The sequence below is a fragment of the Callithrix jacchus genome, chromosome 9 (assembly GCF_049354715.1).
Source record: "Callithrix jacchus isolate 240 chromosome 9, calJac240_pri, whole genome shotgun sequence".
Classification (NCBI taxonomy): domain Eukaryota; kingdom Metazoa; phylum Chordata; class Mammalia; order Primates; family Cebidae; genus Callithrix; species Callithrix jacchus.
Window position 1 is genome coordinate 93171001 of NC_133510.1, and position 23847 is coordinate 93194847.

At 33.7% G+C, this 23847-nt stretch overlaps 1 protein-coding gene across 9 annotated transcripts in view; it reads left to right on the forward strand.

The window, feature by feature from the left end:
- C9H12orf50 (chromosome 9 C12orf50 homolog) overlaps positions 1-23847 on the forward strand; it is a 49557-nt gene that overhangs the window by 16325 nt on the left and 9385 nt on the right. For all 9 annotated transcript variants that reach the window (XM_078337049.1, XM_035257215.3, XM_078337051.1 and 6 more), the window contains 4 exons: positions 16393-16548; positions 17570-17647; positions 18041-18154; positions 19754-19864. In XM_078337049.1, coding sequence (XP_078193175.1) covers positions 16393-16548; positions 17570-17647; positions 18041-18154; positions 19754-19864 — 459 coding nt within the window. The remainder of the gene's footprint in view (positions 1-16392; positions 16549-17569; positions 17648-18040; positions 18155-19753; positions 19865-23847) is intronic.

Genomic DNA, 23847 nt, shown 5'->3' on the forward strand with positions numbered 1-23847 from the left:
CCATAAGAATTCCCTAGACATTTTCTGGGTACAATTCGTGTTTCCTTTGCAAGCCTGCTAGGCACTTATTCTTTCTCCTATGGTATATGTTAGAGGTTAGTGTACTCTCTTAGACAAACTGTTTTTTATTTGTTCTTAAATTTGCTGAAGAAAAATTTGTTCCAAACACAGTAGCTAGCTTAAACATGGAAATTGCTCATCTTTTCTTGGCTAATTGCCATTTTATTCTGTAGTGAACAATTGAATGGAATCATGATAATTATTTATTCTCAGACAGTGTCCAGTGATGCCTTGGACAACTGATTTGGCCACATTAAACAAAACTTTGGTCAGCTTTCCTTAGAATGTCTACCCTATGTATTTATGACCTGCCTTTTATTTGAAGTCTTGAAAAACCACTTGCTAATAAACTGTTTTTAAATAGTTTAATAAATACTTTACTTAATATTTGAGTCAGTACACACAGGCTAATTTGTGTGTGTATATATTTCAGAAAAGAAGAAGACAATCTATAATGGTTATAAGGTAAAAGTTCTTCAACTTAGTTCTTTCCTCTCTGGGGAAGAAAGAGAGGGCTTAAGGAAATGCCATAGCACACCGAATGGTAGCCCCTGGGATAATTTGTGTTGGTTGGGAGATTCTTCATCCTGACTACATACTGCATCTATTCTCATCCAAGGTCCAAAGAGTAGTCAAACATAGAAAAAAATAAAAGCAGAAACCCAAATATTGGTTCTTCAGGCTTAACATTTGTTAGTCATATTTCAGACCTTCACAACGTGCTTTTTAGGACTGTGTAAACTTGCAGTTTAATTATGGCTTTTAAAAAATGAAGTGGATTTATAAGAAATCAGAAAATCACATACCCAGTGTTTTAGAATAATCTGTTAAGTGTGCTCCATCTGGCAGTGCTATACTGAGCACTTTTCATGCCTAATTTTATTTAATTATCATAAAAACTGGCCAAATAGGTAATGGTTAGTCTCCTGGCTTTACGGATAAAGAAAATGAGGTGTAGGGGCCAAATATCTTAGGCAATATAAAACTTCTCATAAGTGGCAGTTTCTGAATTCAAACATAGTTCTGTCTAACTCTAAAAGTATCTCACAAAAAAATCAGACATGACATTTAAAGTAACCTCCAGTGCTTTTTGTCATTTGAATGACCATGCATCAGCCCTCCTGATCTGGCTTCTGCCTTCTGAGGAGCTAATTCTATTCCACCCTACCCCATTTGAAAAGAAAAGACTTCTTTTCAAAGCTATTAAAGTTCTTCATATTTAGTAGAAGACTCCCTTTCCCCTTTAATTTATAGTATAGAGTGAGATATTATGGCACTTTTGAATTATGTGTACTTCCATTAAATCAGGTTTCTTTTCTCTTTCTCAATATATATTTCCCTCTTTTCTGAAACATGTTCCCTTACATCACATGAAGCTCAGAAGCCCAGGTACCCCATCTGATGTTTGTCTCACCCCCATGCTCTCAATTCTGGCTCCACATTAGAATTACCTGGTGAGTTTAAAACAACAACCACCAAAAACCAAAACAGTTCTCAGTCACCACATAGGCCACCAATTAAACTGATGCTTCATTATTTGTTTCCTCCCCAACTTTCTGAGACATTTTTTAACTTACGAGAATAGTTTACTATTCTTTAATTTACAAGTATAGTTCAGTGAACAGCCATGCATTCTTCACCTATATTCACCAATTAACATTTTGTCACATTTACTTTCTCTTTCCTTTATTGTATTTATGTATCTGCATATAATGTACAAATACATATTTCTTTATTTTTGTTTTTTGGAACCATTTTGGAGTTAGTTGCCAATATTTTCACACTTTATTGCTAAATACTGTACCTTCTAAGTTCAAGGGCATTCTCCTATATAATCACACATGACTATCATATATAGAGAATTCTATCAATGTGGATAGAATTGATAGAATCAACAATGTCTAATATTCAGTCTGTATCAAAATTTTCTACTTGTCCAATAATGCTTGTAATAGCAATGCTTCCCCAAAATTTAGTATGCATAGAAATCACCTGACAATCTTGTTTAAATTGTAGTCTAATTCAGTATACCTGGGTTGGAGGCTGAGGTTCTGAATTTCTAATAAGCTCGTAGGTTCTTGGGACCAAACATTGGGTACAACAGCCATAAAATTGTTAGGTTTTTTTCCCATCCAATTTCCAATTAAGCATCATTCATTGCAATTGATTGTCATGTCTCTATTTAATCTCTTATTTAAAATTTTATATCTCTTTAAAAAAATTCCCAGGATTTTTTTTTTCTTCCTTGTCATATACATGTGTTTTTTTAGAGACAGGATCTTGCTCTGTCGCCCAGGCTGGAGGGCAGTGGTGTGAACACACCTTACTGCATCCTTGACATCCTGGGCCCAAGCGACCCTCTCACCTCAGCCTCCTGAGTAGCTGGGACCACAGGCTCATGCCACCATGCCCAACTAATTTTGTAATTTTTGGTAGAGATGGGATCTCACTATGTTATCTAGGCCGGTCTCAAACTCCTGGGATCAAGCAATTCTCTCACCTTGGCCTCCTAAAGTGCTAGGATTACAGGCATGAACCACTGCACCCTGCCCCATGTCATATACATTTTAAGAGTTCAAGCCAGTTGTTTTGTAGGATATCTTCTAAGGTGATTTGTTCATTTGTTTCCTTCTAATTACGTTTAGATTAAACTATCTTTTTTGCAAAAATACTACAAAGATCCATCAGTTATTTTAAAACCTACACAAGCATTGTATAGATTTGCCCTAATGCTCTAAGCAAACAATTCCATGGGGGTGCCCTTAAAGAACTAGTGAAAAGGGAAGAAAAATACTTTGTGAAGAACTCCTCTCTGTGAATTTTACAAAAATTAGCATTTCTTGTACTCTTTGAAGGACAAGAGAAGGACAGTGCCCAATTCCTAGTGAGTCTAAAAAAACCCAACTTGTTTGGTTATAAATAATTTGTTTATACAAAAGTTTCTTTTAACCTACTTGTTTTGTATTGCATGTGTGTTTTAGCTATGGAAGTATTTATAGGAGTAGGAAATACTGCATTATGATGATAATATTTATGACATCTGTTTTTAAAAAACGGAATTTGTTTTGAAAATTGACAAAGCATGGAAAGTAGATGTTCATGAATGAAATGCCCTGGCATGCTATGACGTGATATGATAGTCTACTGTAAGTACTTGTGGAGACTCTCTTGGTCACAAACGGTGGGGTAGTGCTAAATGTTTTAGCAACTGGCTCTTTTCCCCCACCTTGCTTCCCTCCCCCAGAAAAACAAACTGGAAAAAATCCAAAACAAACTGCTCTGGTTTTTCACATTTGCCAATTATCATGAATCAAATAGTTTCTTTACAGCCAGTTTCAAGCTATAAATGTGATATCAGTACACTTGCAAAATTCCTGAAAATTTGTCAGTTCTCACATGCTTATCTCAGCCCACTCCAGTACATTACCGGTTTTAAGGAGAGAAACTCAACTCAATTTTATTTACGGAAAAACTGGAATTCTTGGCTAATATAATCGAAGAGATTAGGGACAGAGCTGACCCCAGAACTGGCTGGATCCATATTTCCGTCACAAACTCTTGGCTCCTAGCCAATTGTCCTTCTTTTTATACTGCAGGTACTACAGAAGCTCCAGACCTAGATTTTGGAAGCAGAATAGGCTTAGATTAAGAATAGTAGCTCTAGCTCAGATTAGCTTTAAATATCAATCTACTACATATTTGCCACTATAAACATGGACGACTTAATATCTCTGTGGGCCAATTTCTTCATCTGTATGGTAGAGGATAGTAATAGTACCTGTCACTGGGTTTTAGATGTTTAATAGATTAATACTCAATAGTTTAGAATTCTTGGCAAAGAGCGAATAATCGGTCTTTTCATTAGCATCATCATTCTAAATTAACATCAGAAGTAATAGGTCTTTCTTATTCAGCTAAAGCCTGAGTATTGAATCTCATCTAATGATGTAGAAAACATGCTCATCCTTAATAGCTGTTCAAGCTAGGGAATTAGCTAGTCTTTGGGTCCAGGGGCTTATCCTTACATTAAGTAGATTGAAAATGGGAAAAAGGTGATTCCCTAAAAAAATACCTGATATACTTTACCTAAAACGAGAGCAAAAAAATATATTAAGGAACAAGCAAAAATAATAACTATACAATATTTTAAAAATATATTTTTCAAAAGAGTTATATGAAATATACGTGATCACATCAAAGTTGATCTTAGTGACATGAAGCTATGCTTGGGTGGAAAAATCAAGGTGACAAAAATTATCTATGTATAGATTCATGAAAAGTGCATTATAGTAGTTTCTTAAAATACAAAGACCATTGGTATTTGTGATCTCATAGGAAAGTTACTCTAATCAACAAAGATATAATAATATGTGTCAAATTCAGCAAATTTTTGTTTTAATCATTGCAGAGGTGAACTTACAAGTGTCTGAAGTTTTACTGCATTACTTAGTTACTTGAATTATTTATTTCATATTTCTAATTGGGTAGTTTCTGTTAACTAAATGTGCTCTTTCCCGTCATATGTCTTTTTCTAAGATGTATTTAAACACATGTAATAGAAAGGTGTGATGAACAAGGGTCTTTATTTGTGATGAAATATCCACTAAAACATTTTTTATTAAACTTTTAAATTATAAGTTTAAATAGTTGCAAAGGTGGTAATTTTCAACATTTTATCAATACTGACTTTAAAGGTAAAAGTTTTCTCATTCTTATTATAAATTTATCTAATGACATCTTATAATGATGTAATACTTATCATCTACTTTAAAAATACAAGAACGATTACCTTAATTAAAATTAAACAGGTTCTGAGATTTATATGAAAGTGTAAAGAGCTGTAAATAGTCAAGACATGGCTGAAGAATAACAAAATTATAGGACTTGTTCAACCAGCTATCAAGCCCTATGAAGTGATAGAGATTAGGACAGTGTAGTATTAGCCATGGGATAGACAAATTGGTAAATGGAACAGAGTAGCTGAAACAGACCTTTCCATAGATGGACACTTGATTTGTTAGGAGAACGTGATAACCACTACACCACAGAAACAGACTGGACACTTGATTTGTAACAGGTAGCATGGATGAGCAATGAGTTATCTTTTCAGTTAATGAGGGAAAAATGGACTTCTCTCTCTCACAATAGATAAAAATCAATTCTAGGTAAATTCTGGATCAAAATGTAAAAGGCCAATATTTAAAGACTTCAAAATACAATAAGGACACAAAATATTGATCATTTCAGAGAATATGAATAAATTTGGCTGCACTGAAATTAAAATTTATATTTATCAAAAACATCATATAAAAGATAAAAAGATAAACCAACATATAAGAGGATGTTTGCAGCATGAGTGCTTATGTGACTCCAAGGAAAGACCTGAACTCAATATTTGAATGCGAATAAACAAGAAAGGCCAGAGGACCTAATGAGTAGGTTTCTCTGTTTCACCACTATTGATATTTTGGACTGGATAGTTCTTTGTTGGAGTCTATCTGATCTATCGTAGATTGTTTAGCAGCACCTACTAGATTCTAATAGAAACCTCCTTGTTTTAACAACCAAAAATATATCCAGCCATTGTCAAATATTTCCTAGTAGGTAGGGAGTAAAATTACCTCTACTTGAGAACCACTGTCGTAGAACAATAAGCAGAAAGCATAAACAGGCATTGGAAAAGGAAGAAACTCAAATGTAAATAAACAAGATTATCAATCTTATTAATGGTTAGAAAAATCCAATGGAAAGCACTTTGAGATATGATATACTCATTATATTGGCAAATATTAAAAATTTTACCAATTGTTGGTGAAGACAAATAATATTAGGAATTTCTGTGCACTTTAGGAGGATATGTAAATGGATACAAGCACTTTGGAAAACAGTCTAACATTGTCTTGTCCAGTTAAAAGTATGTATAACTTAGGACCAAGCAATTCCACTTTTGAAGCATATATCTTAATGAAATCCATTACCATGTACATCTGGGTACAGGTACTAAATACAAGAATGCACATAACAGCATTGTTTGTAATGGCTAAAGGGTAGAAACAGTCAAATGTGCAACAAAAGTGGAATGCATAAATAATGTGTGGTACATTCCTTCAATACTAGACAGTGATGAAAATAGGAGAAACAGGTGAGTAAGGATGTATTTAACAGATAAAATATTAAAGAAGGCAAGAAAGAATAGATACTGCTTAATTCTATTTCTAAAATGTTCAAAAATAAGCAAAATTAAACTTTATGTTTAGGGATGCACACTTAGTAGTGAGATAATAAGAAAAAACAAAAAGTGATGACAATAGGTTAGGTTGAAGATACTTATTGTGAGAATGGGGAAGTAAAGTTGTGTGAACTAAAGAGGACGTTTAGGAGGCTATTATAACATGACTTAGGTGTTGGCTTTGTGATATTCATTACATTATACGTTTTATAATTTTCATACTTTTTTGTGTATGTATTATATTTCACAGTTTTAAAAAGGTAAAAAATCCTTAAGCAAACAATTCTTTATGTAAGGAAATTTTTCTTTATCTTAAAACGATCGCCACAAACTATTCACAACAGCAAAGACATGGGATCAAGCTACATGCCCAACAATGGTAGACTGGATAAACAAAATATGGTGTTAATACATATATGCCATGGAATACATGCAGTCTTAAAAAGAATGAGATCCTATCCTTTGCAGAGACATGGTTGGAGCTGGAGGCCATTATCCTTAGCAAACTACTGCAGAAAAGCAAATAGTGCATGTTCTAACTTACAAAAGGGAGCTAAAGATGAAAACAAATGGACACATAAAGGGGAAAAACAGACACTGGGGCCTACCAGAGGGTGGAGGATGTAAGGAGGGAGAGGATCAGGAAAAATAACTAATGGGTACTAGGCTTAATACTTGGGTGATGAAATAATCTGTACAACAAATCCCCATGGTACAAGTTTATCTATATAACCTGCACATGTACCCCTGAACTTAAAAGAAAAGTAAAAGTAAAGCTATTACTGTTTAACTTTCTTCACATATTTTTAACCTAACCTAATATATTTATGCTTGAGTTTATTAATCACCTATTAACATTGATATAAAAAAATATATAGATTTAAATTTTTGTTTTATTAAGTTTCCATATTATGGAGACTTATGTTCTTTAACACACTTCCTTAACACATGCCTTTAGGATTGAATTTTTGTTACAGTTATCACTGGCATTTAATTTATTAAAACAACATAATTACATTACAGATATTGATAATTATTGCACATCAAAGTATAATTATATTGAAAAATTGTCTTTTAATGAGAAGAATGATGATCAATATTATTCTTATTTGTTTACAAATCAAAAAAGTGTATATTGCTGCTATGGCTTGTTTGTATCGCTCCAAAATCCATGTTGAATATGAATAAGATTAAGGCCTCAGAGGCTTCACACAGAGCTTGCCCTGTGTGTATTTTGCCCTTTTGCCCTTCTGCCTTCTTCTATGTGAGGATACAGAATTTTTCCCCTGTAGAGGGCATAGTAACAAGGCACCATCTAGGAAGCAGAGAGTCCTCATAGAGACCAAACATACCAGCGCCTTGACCTTGGGCTTCTCAGCCTCCAGAACCTTGATAAATAAATTTCTGTTGTTTATAAATTATCCAGATATTTTGTTACAGCAGCAAAAATGGAATGACACTTGCTAAAATCTAATGTCCAGAATGAGCATGTTGTTCTAATATTTGCTTAGTCAGTTATAATATAGTAAACATTTTGTAAACTGAAATAATATGAAGACTCACTTCAATTAGAAGATTTCACAAGATTATTTTATAAAAAAGGTTTTGTTGGAAGACTTTATTTGAAAATTTTATCTATGGGCTTTTTCTAAGATATTGTGAACAACTTGGCAAACTTGTAAATAATTCAACTTGCATTAAAAATTTTGTGATGACTAGACAACTTTCAGAATGATGCCGTCCAGAATTCCGTAAACCTGTTCCTTAGTGAAATAATCATAGTTGATGAAACTTATATGTTAAAAATGTTTCCAAGTTTCAAGAAATTGTCTTAAGGGCATACAGCAAATGAACTCATATTCATTCAATAAAATCTACTAAAGTCAGTAAAAATGGTAAGTCTGTCTATTGTATTGGAACCACTACCCACTCCTTTCACCACCTCTCAGTTTAGTGTGACAGAGGCTCTACTCTGAATGGATGCAGCCAAGAACATAGAGCTCTTTCTATGTCCAGCTTCTAGTCAAGAACTATAGTATGTTTCTGGAGGAAAGAAAACTGCTAACATTTCTTATCCTCCCCAGTTCCCAACTCCGTGTTGCTAGAGCTCTATTTTTCAGGCCTGAATCTTGTTTTCATCAAGCCCCATGCATAAAGCAAAATTTCTATCTCACCTGCAGCAGACTAGCAATAATTGGACCCCAATTATCTTTGCCTCAGATAGAGCATGAGTGGAGGTCCCATGCCAGGAGGCACAAGTCATAAAGACCAGAAATTACCACCTCTGCTTCATGTCCTAATTGTAAAATGGGGGTGTCGCTCCAAAAGAATTTAGTGACTATCCCTGCTCTTAGCATTAGCACTGAGATTTTGTGCAGGCAGAGAGTAGAAAACTCTGAAGCTCTCCAAAAGAGAACCAAATTTATTTGGAATAGAACATAGTGTGGGGAAGTTTAAAATTATGGATGCTCTGAAAACAGTGGTGATTCGAGATAAGTAATAAAGAGGAGGCTAGTGTCTCTAAGAGAGGAGCAAACTAAACTGCAAACAAGCTGTAAGTTTACCAAAGACAACCCAGTAAAGAGACAACTAAAAAGAGCTCTTTTGGGATCGAAACAAACTTAGAAGATTGACCTCAAAGCTTAGCTCTCCAAAGGAGTCAGAATTTACTTGTATTAAACTGTGGAGCAATTTATGCCCTATACCTTGATGAAACAAGCATTAAGCCAGCAATATATGGAAGATAATATCTCAGTGTGATACCAGTAGAGGTGGACAAATTAACAGAGGAAATAGGGAAAGGGACAAAATGAATCCTGCTAAAGCCCTTGTTATCCCTGTTTACTGTGGACATGGCAAGGCTATACCCTCTGAGGAATGACAATAGAGGCTGCAATATTGTGGGAGAAAATAGATTTTACTAAAGTATTTCAACAAAGTCACTCAAAAATTAAAAATCAAACAGCAACAAACTTCGGGTTAAGGAGGGAGATCAATATTCAGAGTTGCTACAATATATTATCACAAATGTTGTTTTCAGTAAAAAATTATGAGATATGCAAAGAAACAGAAATGTATAATCCACTTATAGAAACAAAGGAGGCAACAGAATGCCTCCTATGAAGGATGTGATGTTCAACTATGCATCGATATTTTTTTAACTTTTATTTTGGCTTCAGGGGTACAGGTTTGTTTATACAGGTTTGTTCTAAAGATAAACTGCATGTCCTGGGGTTTGATGTATGTATTATTTTGTTACCTAGGTCATAAGCATAGTACCTGATAGGTAGTTTTCAATCTTCACCCTCCTCTCACCCTCCACACTTGAGTAGGCTCCAGTGGCTGTTCTTCCCTTCTTTGTGTCCATGTATACTCAATGTTTGGCTCCTAAGTGAGAAGGTGCAATGTTGGTTTTCTATTCCTGTGCCAGTTCCCTTAGGAAAATGGGCTCCAGCTCCATTCATGTTGCTGCCAAGGACATGATCTCATTCTTTTTTATGGCTGTATAGTATCTCATAGTGGATATGTGCCTCATTTTCTTTATCTAGCCTACCATTGATAGGCATTTAGGTTGACTCCATGTCTTTGCTATTGTGAATAGTGCTATGATGAACATACGCATGCATGTGTCTTCACAGTGGACTGTATAAACCCAATAATGGAATTGCTGGGTCAAATTGTATTTCTGTTTTAAGTGCTTTGAGAAATTGCCAAACTGGTCTCCACAATGGCTGAACTGATTTACATTCTGATAAACATTCCCTTTTTTCTGCAGCCTTGCCAGCATCTGTTATTTTTTGGTTTTTAATAATAGCCATTTTGATTAGTGTGACATAATATCTCATTGTGGCTTTGAGTTGCATTTCTCTAATGATTAGTGATGTTGAGCATTTTTTCATATGCTTGTTGCCTGTGTATATGTCTTCTTTGAAAAGCGTTCATGAACAGACAATGCTTTAAAGCAGTAATTATAATGTGTTCAAAGACCTGAAGAAATTCTTGATTAAAGGAGTAAAGAAAGGTATTTTGACAACATTATAACAAGTAGAGACTATCAATGGGTAAAAACTATGAAAAAAACCCTAACAAACTGAAATTTTAGAGTTGAGCACACAATAACTGAAATGGAAAAATATACTATAAGGGCTCAAGGGTAGATCTGAGAACTTCAAAACAAAGAACCAGTAAATTTGAATATAAATCGACAGAAATTATGCAATCGGAAAAACCAAGAAAAAATGAAAAACAGATGAACAGAGCCAGAGAGAAATATGAGGCATTTTACCAAAATGTAAGGAAGGAAAAACTAATGGCTGAAATTCCTCAAATTCTGTTAAAAATTAATCTGCATATACAAGAAGCTCAACAAACTCTAAGTTGGATATACACAAATATATCTGCATCCAGACACATCATATTAAAAATGATAAATACCAGTGATAAAGGCAAATTCTGGAAAACAGTAAGATAAAAATGTTTTGTTACACATAATAGAACCACAGTATGATTAACAGCTACCTCCTCATCAGAAACAATATAGTCAGTTTTCACCGTAGACCAAAAGAAAAAAAATGCATCAACCAAGAATCTTTGTTCAGAAAACTAGTTTTAAATGCTGTATTTCAAAATTAAAGGGAAAATGAAAACATTTCCAGAAAACAAAAACAGAGAATTTGTTGCCAGTATGCATAGCCTAAATACTAAAGGAAAATTTTCAGGTGGAAAGCAAGTGACCTGAGTCAGTATTTCAAATCCACATGAAGAAACAAATTATGCTGATAAAGGTAGTTGTGTAACTATTAAACTATCATAAGGGCATATTTCCCTTCCTTCTATAATCTGATTTTACAATTTTGTAAAACAATATATAAAATTATATTTCTTAAGTCAGCAACATTTAGATATGTAATATATTCAACAATAGCCACACAAAGGAGGCAGATGGAAACAAAACTGTATGATGGCTTTTGTTTGACACCAGAAATGACACCAGATAGTAACACAAATCCATATGAACAAATGAAGGGAATTAGAAATTATAAATAAAAAGATTATTAGTCTCTTTTTATAGAACAAACTATAAATACATACTTGATCTTTTTTCCTCTCTTAGCTCCTTAAAGACATACAATTATCTTAAGTAATAATTATAACAATGTATTATTGGGTTTGTCATGCATAGAAACGTGACATATGTAACAATAATAGCACAGAAAGGAGGAAGAGGGAATAGACCTATATAGGAGTAACCTCTTATATCTCACTGGAATTAAATTAATATAAATGTGAAATAGATTTTGATGTTAAGAACTATATAGTAAGCCATAGAGCAAACAAAAACTACTATAAAAATGAGAAATGATTAAAGAAATTAAATATTATACTAAAAAATATTCATTAGTATAAAAGAAAGAGAAACAGCAGAACAACAAAGACATGAGACATATAGAAAACAAGGTAAAATTGTGTACCTAAATCCAACTATATCAATAATTACATTAATTGTGAATGGATTAAAAATTTAATCAAAAGGCAGAGATTGCGAGAATAAAAATAAAATTATATGCCATCTACAGAAAACACTCTTTAAATTCAACAGAAAAAATTATCTGAAACTAAAAGAATGGAAAATATATACCATGCAAACTATTGTAAACAAGAAAATAAAAGATTTGGACAACTGTAAAGGAACTAGACCTAAGATACTTCAGCAAAACACTCCATTTAACAATTGTAAAATATACGTTTTTCTCCAGTGCACAAGAAATATTTTCCAGTATAGATCACAGTCTAGGTGATAAGACAAACCCAAATAAATTTGAAATGACTGAAATTGTGCAGTGTATGTTTTCTGAATTTAACGGTTTTAAATATAGAGAGAAAAAATAGGGAAAATCATAAATATGTGGAAATTAAATACTACACGTGTAAATAACCAAGAGATCACAAGAAAATTACAAGGGCAATTAGCCAATACTTTGTGTTTAATAAAGGTAAAACAAAGCATACCAAAACTCAGGGCATGTAAGTAAAGTAGTGCTTAGGAGAATATTTATAAGTTGTAAATTCCTATATATTTTTTTAAAATCTCAAATCGATAACCTAGCCTTATACCTTAAGACACTGGAAAAGAAGAGCAAACTAAACCCAAGCAAATAGAATGAAGCATACAATAAAAATGAAAGCAGAAATTAATGAATTAGAGAATATAAATAAAGAAAACCAATAGAGAAAGCCAGGGAAAGCAAAAGTTGGCTCTTTGATAAAATCAGGAAAATTAAAAATCTTTAAATTGACTGACCTAGAAAAGAAGAGATAGGCTGAAATTACTAAAATCAGAAATGAAAGATGAGACATCATTGCTAATATTATGAAAATAGGGCCGGGCGTGGTGGCTCATGCTTGTAATCCCAGCACTTTGGGAGGCCAAGGCAGGTGGATCACGAGGTCAAGAAATCGAGACCATCCTGGTCAACATGGTGAAACCCCGTCTCTACTAAAAATACAAAAAATTAGCTGGGCATGGTGGTGCGTGCCTGTAATCCCAGCTACTCAGGAGGCTGATGCAGGAGAATTGCCTGAACCCAGGAGGCGGGGGTTGCGGTGAGCTGAGATCGTGCCATTGCACTCCAGCCTGGGTAACAAGAGCGAAACTCCGTCTCAAAAAAAAAAAAAAAAAAAAAAAAAAGAAAAGAAAAAGAATTAAAAAGCAATACTGTGGACAACTATATTTCAACAAATTAGATAACTTAGATAAAATAGACATTTCTAGAAGACACAAACTACCAACACTGACTCTAGAAAAAAAGAAAAAAATTGAATACCTCTATAGGAATAAGGATATTGATTTGGTATTTAAAAACATTGCCACAATTAAAATCGGACTCAGAAGGCTTCAATATTGAATTATAACAAAACTTTAAAGAAGAATTAGTACCAATTTGTCACAAATTCTTTCAAAAATACAAAAGATGAAGGAACACTTTTCAATTCATGTCTATGAGATGTTCATAGACATTACAAGAAAACTACAGACCAACTTTTTCTATGAATGCAGTCTCTGAAAAATACTCAACAAAATTCGATTACACTAAATCTGACAGCTTTAAAATGGGATTATATTCCATAACCAAGTGAGATTAACCCAGAAACAAGGTTGATTTATTTTAAAATAAATTTCCATGATAATAATAAAGCGTGATAATATAATAAAGAATATAAGACAGACAATCATCTTAACAGATAAATAAAAAGCAGTTGATAAAATTTGACACACATACATTACACAAAATATTCCACAAACTAGAAACAGAAGAAAACTTAAAATCCACAGCTGACATCATACTTGATGAAATACTGAATGCTTACCCCTAAGACCTGGAACAAGACAAGGATGTTCATCATTACCATTTATAGTCAAGACAGGGAATTGTTGCAATATAATCAGTTAAAAGGCTTCCAGATTGGAAAGAATGATGCAACATTGTCTCTATTTGGATACAGCATGATCTTTTATTTAAAAAATTCTAAAAATCTAAAAATTATTAGAAATAAGTTCAGTAACTTCGCAGGGTGCAATAATAATATACAATAATGGATTGTGTTTCTTTACAGTGGCAATGAACAAAATGAAAATAAAATGAAAAATTCCCACTTATAATAGCTTCAAAAAGGAAAAAATACTTATAAATTAATTTAACATAAGATGTGCAAAGTTCATATTCTGAAAACTACAAAAGATTCTTGAAAGAAATTAAAGAAAACCTTGAAAAATGGAGCTATGCTTGTTCATAGATTGACTTTATAGTTGGTATGCCAGTATTCTCCAAATTAATCCATAGGTTCATGCAGACCTTATCAAAATCCCAATGGACTTATTTTCAGAAATTGGGAAGCTGATTCTAAAATTTATATGGAAATTTAAGGGGCCCAGAATAGTGAAAAAAATTACGAAAATGGAAACCAAATTTGGAGAACTTACACTTCTTAATTTCAAAATCTACAAGTTACTACAAAATTGAAGTAATCGAGACTATTTTGACTAGCATAAAACTGGATCTACATGCCATTGGGACAGGATTATAAGACAAGAAATAAACTTTTATATGAATCAGTTTATGCTCAATTGATTTTCAACAGGAGTACATATGCCATTCAACGGGGAAAATAATAGGATTTTCAACAAACGGTGCTAAGACAACTAGATAGCTACATGCAAAGTAATTAAGTAGCACAACTGCATCACATTATAAATTAACTCAAAACGGATCAAAGAACAATATTCCATTTTGGAACATTGGATCACTCCAAAAAGAAATCCACACCCATTAAGGGTTACTCCTCATTTCTTCCCAACTCCCGAAACCTATATAGTCACTAATTTGCCTCTTGTTTCTACAAATATATTTTTGTTATTTTACATAAATGGAATCATACATTGTTTTGTGAATTACTTCTTTCACTTAGTGTGTTTTCAAAATTCATCCATGCTCTCACATGCAACAATACTTTATTACTTTTTATAGCCAAATAGCACTCCATTGTATGAATATGCACATTTTATTTATCCATTTATCAGAGAATGGGAATTTAGGTTGTTTTCACTTTTTGACTTAAACATTTGTGTACAAATGAAGATTTGTATAATATGGACATATATTTTTACACCCCTTTGTACATAGCTGAAAATGGAATAGATGGGACTTGTGATGACTCCATGTTTAACCTTTTGAGGAACTGTCAAATTGTTTTCTAAAGTAGTTGCAGCATTTTACATTCCCAACGGCAATGTATGAAGATTCCAGTTTCTTCACATCCTTGTCAACACTTGTTATTGTCTTTTTAATAAAAAATATGTAACAATTGTAATCACTTTAGTATGAAGTGATATCTCATTTGTTTTTGTTTTGAAACAGAGCCTTGCTCTGTTGCTCAGGCTAGAGTACAGTGGGATGATCTTGGCTAAGTGCAGCCTCAACCTCTCGGGTTCAAGTGATGCTTCCACCTCAGCCTTCTGAGTGGCTGGGACTACAGGTGTGCACCATCACACGTGACTAATTTTTGTATTTTTTGTAGAGATAGAGTTTTGCCATGTTGCCCAGGCTGGATCTTACTCATTCTTTCTGAATCACCTTAGGGTTCTGAGTGTCTTTTCATTCTCTGGCTGAGAGTGCTGGGAACTGCTTTTCTGCTCTTCAGCAAAATCGAGGCCTTGTTGGCAGGTGGTATCATGGCTCACCTCCATGTGCCAGGGGGCTGGCTACTTTTCATTGATTGCTTATCCTTTTGATGTCATATCTAAGAAAGCTTTGTGTAACCTAAGTGTTCTCCCAAGAGTTTTATAGCTTCAGCTCCTGGATTTTGTTCTTAGATCCACTTTGCGTTAATTTTTGTTTATAATGTGATGAAGTTGTGCAACTTAATTACTTTGCATGTGGCTATCTAGTTGTCCCAGCATCATCTGTTGAAAATACTATTCCTTCCCCATTGAGTGGTCTATGTATCCTTGATGAAAATCAATTGAGCATAAATTGACTCATATAAAGGTTTATTTCTGGTCTTGCAATCCTATTCCAATGATACATAGATCTATTTTTGTTTTTATGCTAGTCCAGATAGTCTTGATTACTTTAGTTTTGTAATAATGTACATATAAATTTTAGAATCAGCTTCTCAATTTTTGCAAATAAGTCTGTTGGGATTTTGATAAGGGTTGTGTTGAACCTATAGATTAATTTGGAAAATATTGCCATACCAACAACAAATCAATCCATACACAAGGATATTTTTCCATTCCAACATTTCTGTAACTTCTTTCAACAACATTTTTTTCTTCTTTCAACAATCTTTTCAGAATATAAATTTTGCACATCTTAAAATTAATTCCTAATTATTTTTCTCTTTGATGCTGTTGTAAGTGGGATTATTTTTCATTTCATTTCCAGTTTGTTCATTGCTAATGCATAAAAATAATAATTATTGCATTATTATTATACATGTCTTAAAATAATATGTAGTTAATTAGGAGGACAATGATTGATTATTGAATATACTTCTCATCACATATATCTTTAATGAACCAAAATGTTGCATTTTCTCTGCAGATATCACACTACAGAAAGAAAGTCAGGAAGGAATTCCACTCCAGACCAAGAATCAGGAACCTCTAAAACCTCAGGAAAATGTGTCACGACCCATCCACAATCCTTTAGTTTTAAAAACCAATTTTGAGGAAGAAGAGGAAATAGATGAACAAAATGGTTAGTAGACCTTTTCTCAGGTTTATAATGCGCATTCATAAACCTCGCAACATTTTCTACATATGTGTTTAACTATAGAGGTTTATGATGAAATATATAAGGCAGATTTTGCTGAGAACATAACTTTAATTGTATTAAACAAATTTAATTTGTTATGTTCTAATTTGGTCTATGATTATTTGGATTGTAAATTTCTTGTTGTATGATGGCTGAGAGACATATCTGATGCTTAAGTATATACAGGTGTATATATTAGTATATATATATATAGAGAGAGAGAGAGAGAGAGAGGGATACTAATAAGCTCCTTTTTTATATATAACTGTTTCTAAAACACGTTGATGCACATGTGTTTCTATTTATATACATATGTATTAATAATATATTAGCTTCACATTTAATTCTTGAGTTACAGACATCTATGTAATAGTTAATAATCTATAAAGCACTGTCATCTGCATTATTCTAGATTATCCTCACAAGAGTATGAACAGGTTTAGAACCCAGGTCTTTGCAGTTTAGTTCATCCTTTGCCTCCCATATCAACCCAGCACAGTGGCGCCAGAAAGTGTGTATATACAAGATAAACATGAAGAAAAATAAACTCTCACTCTGTCTTTGTGCTGGAATGTGTCCTTCTGTGGGCTACAGACCACCATAGTTTCTGTGTTTAGGAATACAGAGAGCTACTTATTACTGTTTCCGTGTGCTGCAGCTCCATGTCTCTCATACCTACATCAACCTCCAAATAAACATATACCATCTCAACATTGAGTCTATACATTCAGCGTCTCATTTCGAAGTATATAAAACATAGTCCTTTCTTTTCTCTTGACTAATTCTCTTTAATACTTAAAATGTAGCAACTTGAAACTATTACTAGCGTGTAAAGTTATTGACTTTAAATATATAAAATCATCATCTATCCATGAGAACAATATTTGGGGGTTTTCTTTCTAGTTTATAAATTTTCAGATTATTTGGCTTTGGGAAAATTTAATTTAAAAAATGTATTCTATAGATGCTTCTAGTTTATGGACAAAGACTCCTGAAGAAATTGAAGAAAAAAGAGCAATTAAGGAGATGTGTTATAAATCTGGTAAGAAATCAAACATTTTTTGTATTTTTAATACTTGATGTGATCAATACACTAACCATTACTTTTCTTTTTTTTATTTTTTGAGATGGAGTTTCGCTCTTGTTACCCAGGCTGGAGTGCAATGGCGTAATCTCGGCTCACCGCAACTTCCGCCTCCTGGGTTCAGGCAATTCTCCTGCCTCAGCCTCCTGAGTAGCTGGGATTACAGGCACGTGCCACTATGCCCAGCTAATTTTTTGTATTTTTAGTAAAGACGGGGTTTCACCATGATGACCAGGATGGTCTCGATCTCTTGACCTCGTGATCCACCCGCCTCGGCCTCCCAAAGTGCTGGGATTACAGGCGTGAGCGACCGTGCCCAGCCTAACCATTACTTTTCTTATGGTCGATTAGGAGAGTACTACAGAGTTCATACTCCTCCAGATATTTCATCCTCGAAAAGTGTGGCCCCTACAGCAGAAAAAGAGTCAGAAAAGCCTTTGGAAAGTGGCAGTGAATTGCAAGAAGGTAAGAAATGAAAGGGCAGCATTCATAGTGATATATAAGAGATACTTGGTGTGATAGACTGAATTATTTAGTATGAAGTACAGAAGAATAAAGTGATAAATAATACATTGTAATTTAGAGCTAGAAGAAAGTGTTTGTATTGGATGACCCAAAGCTGCTATTAATGGGACTATGTTATCCCATTAAATGACAAAATGAATAGACTTCACAACACACAATGACACTACACACTCCATGGGGTAATCCTGTAAATGATTTGCTTTTACCATTTTATTTGTCTTTGAGATAAATCACCCCTGTGAAAGAGGTCTAGATTTTTCTTTCTGAATACAAAAGTAAGCCTAGCCCAAGAAGAGATCACAGAATGACGCTAGCGGCAGGACAAAGATTATTTGGTCATTGAATGAGAGGCTTCTGTGGACCAGACTATTTCAGGGGCCGTACTGGAGGACAAATCAAAGGCTCTGTGTTTTATGGCGCTTACTTTTGGAGAATCTGATTTATTGTGGATGAACATCCACAAGATGTTGTGCAAGTCCGTTTGTAGCGAACTATTCAAACGTGTGGCGGTAGGTGGCAGCAACACACCACCAGATGGAGAAGAGTCTGCAAGACTTGGGAGCCATATAGGGAAGGACAGATTGCAAGTCTGCACTACTCTGAGGAGAAAAAACAAAAGGAAACAAAAACAAAAGAAGAAAATAAGTTAACAATGAACATTAAAGATGGTGTATTATGAAGACTGTTATATGTACTTTTGCTTTGTATTATGCCTTCAAGGCTTTTATTTTTATATAGTTTCAGTTAATTTCTATATACCCTTCACCTAGATTTCCTTCAAATGTTAGCATTTTACCATATTTGAATTTTCACTCTCTATATACACATTATTATAATTTTCTGAACTGTTTGAGAGAATAAGTTATAGAAATATCGCTTTGCTTTTACATATCTGTAGTATAAATATAAAAATCAGAAAATTACCACTGATACAACATCGTTTACAACCTTCTTTTCACACAAATTTTACCAATTATACCATTAATGTTTTTTGTAGTAAAATTAATTTTTTCCCCTGGTCTAGGATTCAATCCACAATCACACATTGCATTAAGTTGTCATGTCTCTTTTATTCTGTTTTTGTTTATTTTAGAAGAAAATTATCTAGAAGTGCATGAGGAAAGCCGAGAGTATAATTTAATTATCAGTGTAATTAGCATTTTGTAATGTTAATACGTCTTATCTGATTGTTCAGGGTGAACAGATAAAATCAAAAGCAATATTACAAAATTCATTATATGAGAAACACATCAAACTAAATATATTATGTACATACAATAGTGTTAGATAGCTTAAAAATTTTTAATTGTCATTGAATAAATAATCCCAAATAGGAGAATATACGTGCTTACTTCTTTGTTGACAATTACAGAATTTAAAACTCATATATTTATTAATTTATTGTTTATCAGATCACTGTTCAAATAATACTTGCATTAACTTGAAAGCTTTTTTACTTTCATCATGAATTCTACCATAAATTTCTTATTTAAGCATCTAACAATTTCTGGAGTGACTTTTTCTTCTTATTATTTCTAGGAGATAGTCTTACAGTTCCGACAAAATTTAGCCAATATGAAAGGCAAGGTGAAATAAAATCATCATTGCATAGGAAAACAGGGACTGACATTGCTGCTTCTGAAAATGGAGGTAAGTTAATTTGTTACTGATTGACTGAATCTATCACCACATAATAAATGTCTGAATTTTATCTTTTACAACTAATTTTTCTTTTTTTGACCATGTCATGTTTAACACAGGGAGTTGGAGGTACATCACAAAATTAGTTGCTTTCAGAGACTGAAATCGCTACCAAATACCTTATGTGAATTTGTATTCAGTGTGTAAGACATTCCATTTTCATATTTTAATGAGTAACCTGATGTGTGTGTGTGTGTGTGTGTGTGTGTGTGTGTGTGTGTATGTGTAGGCTCGACTCCAGACTGTAATGAATTTAGGTGTCATATATGTGCTGTAATATACTATAACAGAGCTGTAAATGAAAGAGGCACTTAATAAGTCATTTGAGTAAGTCTGCTTTAAAGCAGCTGTATTCAAATATATATCATGTGTGCCAACACATCACATTCTGTGTATTATAGCTTAAATATTTTGGAACTGCTTTTTAGCATAAACATGTTGGAAAATTAATCCTTTGACTGAAAATTCCAGGCATTTGTTTTAAATATATATATAGAGTTCGTGGGGAGATTGAAATGTGTGGCTGGTGGGAACAATGTGTGTGAAGGTCGGGAAGGGAGTTGAGAGCAGGTATCAATAAGTACCAGTATATCTTAGGCATATTGGTGATACTTTCTGCTGTCCTGGTGTCAGCCATTTTCTTCTGCGTATGTTTTTTTTTTTTTTTTTTTCCTAGTGCTAAAGTAGTTTGATTCTTTCTTCTTTCTTATATCTGCAGCATTTTAGTCTAGCTGGCATTGTTTGGTTGCCTCGAAGCAATAAGTTTAGCTGCAAATTAGAAACACTGGTAGTTTCTCCCACTGGAGTTCCCACTGTCTGTATAACCTATATAAGTGGAATCCACTTAACCTGAGCAATTCTGATTGAACATTTTGTTGAATTATTATTAAATCAAATTGCCTTTTGGTTAATAAAAAGCTATTTTCAACCATTGATAAACTAATGATTTCATATAAAAGTAAACTTTCCTTCATATTGTGAGATTAGTAATATATTCCCTACTTTGTTGGGTGTTAGAAAATGTGAGAATGTCATTATACAGTCATCAGCCTATCTACCATTCTTTTGGTGTGGTTGTTCAACCAGTTTATTACTATAATATTGTTATAAATTACTATCATAAACTGGTTGAACAACCATACCAAAAGGATATTAAAAAAATTCCATCAGCTGGCATTCTAGATTCTGGCATAGTTAGGCTTATTGATTTCCCAGGCATCATAATGTTCTCTGTGTCACTAGATAAAAGAATCTTCTGGGTATATGTATATGATAGATATATCTAAACATATTCAGACCCCTGTATTCATAAGACATCTTTGAAATGAAGATGATCAAAAACTGAAATTATAATTAGTGAGTTAGTGTTTATTTTTAAGAAAAATACTTGAGGTATTGTCTTAATATTGTTTTAATGTGTTATAAACTTTAATAACGTTCACAGATCTGGAGTGAATAGCTTGTTAAAATTTTACATGTATATGTATCAATATAACTGTATTTATGGTACTCCAGATGGCTCCTTCTCTCCAAGTCAGTAGCCTTCTCCCAATGGTAACCACTACTCTGCTCACTCTTACTATAGGCTAATTCTGCATTTTTTGACATTTATATAACTGGAAATATACAGTTTGAACTCTTTTAATTTGGATTCTTTTACTTAATGCTCTTTTTATGAGACTCATCCATGCTGTTGATTGTAGCCTTTTTACATTGCTGTAAATATCTATAGACAGATAGATACATACCACATATATACACACATACCTATATATAAGATGTATACTATATATAGGTATGTATATATAAAAATATGGGCATTTCTTCTCTGTATATAGTATATACATATACACACAGTTGATTCACACACAAACCCACACACGGTTGATTCTTGTTATTCCTGGTAGCTATGTTCTATAAAGCTGACATGAACACTGAATTAGCAAACATTGAACCATTGCTCCTTGGGGAAATACGTACACACACACATATACATACATCTTACAGAGGTTATAATCTTAAATCATAGAAATTACTCATCCTGGTATATTCTGTTTTCTTTATTTTACAAAAGAGAAAACAAAGTTAAGAAATGTTAAGTGACTCTCCTGAGGTTCCCCCACCGACAAGCCTCAGAACTTGGATTCAGATCCCTTCCACCTCTCCCCAGAGTCAGAGCTTCTTGCACTGTGCTGTGCTGCCGCCTCCAGCCATTCTCTGGCATCTCTGTATGAACTGAAATGAGAATGCTGAGCATTGCCATTGTTAGACCTCAGCTAGAAATGTGTGGGTCTAACAACTCAAAATTTTCACCACTCTTTATACGTTTTAAACAAATAAACAAACAAAAAACAACACACGAAAGCACCATGAGTATCAATATTGGGATTTTGATGAACAATATTTCCAGTTTGGGACTATTGTTAACACTCTTGCACATGTCTTCTAAAGGTCATAAATACTCCTTTCCTTTGAGATAAGCTTGCTCTGTATCCTAACCACAATGAGAATTTTCAGTTCTTTAACTTTAGCCTTTCTGGTGGGTGGCTAGTGGTACATCTTTGTAGTTTTAATTTGTATTTCCCTGATGACTCATAATGTTGAGTACCTTTTCGTAAACTTATTGGCCATTTTGACTTTCTCTTTGTCTGGTGCATTTTTAAGTCTCTAGTCTATCTTAAATATTTTTTTTTCCTTATTGATTTCTCTAGATAAATCTGGATACTTTTTGCCAACCTACTGTCCTATTCACTAATTCTCTTCCTCTCTGCTCTTCAATCCATATTTTAAATTCTAAATTTCTGTTTGACTTTTTTATTGATTTTCTACTTAAATTCTCTATCAGTTCTCTATTTTGATAATGTTCCTGTTATTTTTTCCAACTTCTTGTTTGATAACACTTGGATATCTCTCATTTTCCTCAGGTTTTTGCTCATTTGTTCTGTCTTACTATGCCCTTCTAAGGCATATTTGCTAGTGAACGTTATAGATAAAAATTACACAGTGTATGAATAATGTTTTTTAAGAGAGAAACTTTCCTTCTGGCAGGCAGCTAGACTATCAGCTGGCCACCTTAATTCTATGAAGGACTGGTTTGGGCTTTATTAGGGATGATACATTCTTTTTCATTTCTTTGAAGGTATAGTCCTCATTCCTAGGATATGACCCTCACCCCTACAGCATTGCTTTACTGGGTTGTCAACTGAGACATGGGCTGTTCACCATGATATCTCTACTCTGGTGAGGTTTCTGTGCCAAATTTTACCTCCCAAGCAGAATGTAGATGCTGAAATCTCTGACCAGTTTTTAACCTCCCAGATGCTGTTTTGCTTAATTCCTAGGGTTCCATTCTGTACTTGAAAAATGTGGGAGTCAGGTAACAACCTAAAGGGAGTTTTAGTTTTATGCCTATTTCAGGGGAAATTCTTTGTTGTTCTTCCTTTTTCATTTCCCCCCTCGAGTTCAAGCCAATTAGGCAGTCCCAGACTTTTGGCTCTTTTTTACCTCCTTGGTGTCACTTTCTGCTTGTTATTTCCTTACATGATGAATTAGACATGCTTTCAGTGAGAAAACTGTAGTGAGTGTGGAGTGTAACTCCTTCAGGGAAAGAAGCCAGGGTGAATGTGAACATATAATTGACTTTGTGTCCCTCCATTGCTCTCAGGGATTACACTAGCATGCATTGGGTTGTTTTCCAATCAGTGTGTTTTGGCATTTCATAATTGGTTTTGGGATGAAAGTTATTCTGATAAAAGCCATTTTTGTCATGGCAGAAACCAAAATTTTTTTAACATTCATCACTGGTTTTGTGTAAGCTCCTTGAGGCCAGGAACTGTATATAATCAATCGCCATAGATAAAAATCTGTAGTAGAATGCCTCGCACATTATGTGTACTCAGTAAATACTTGCAGAATAAATAATGATATATTTA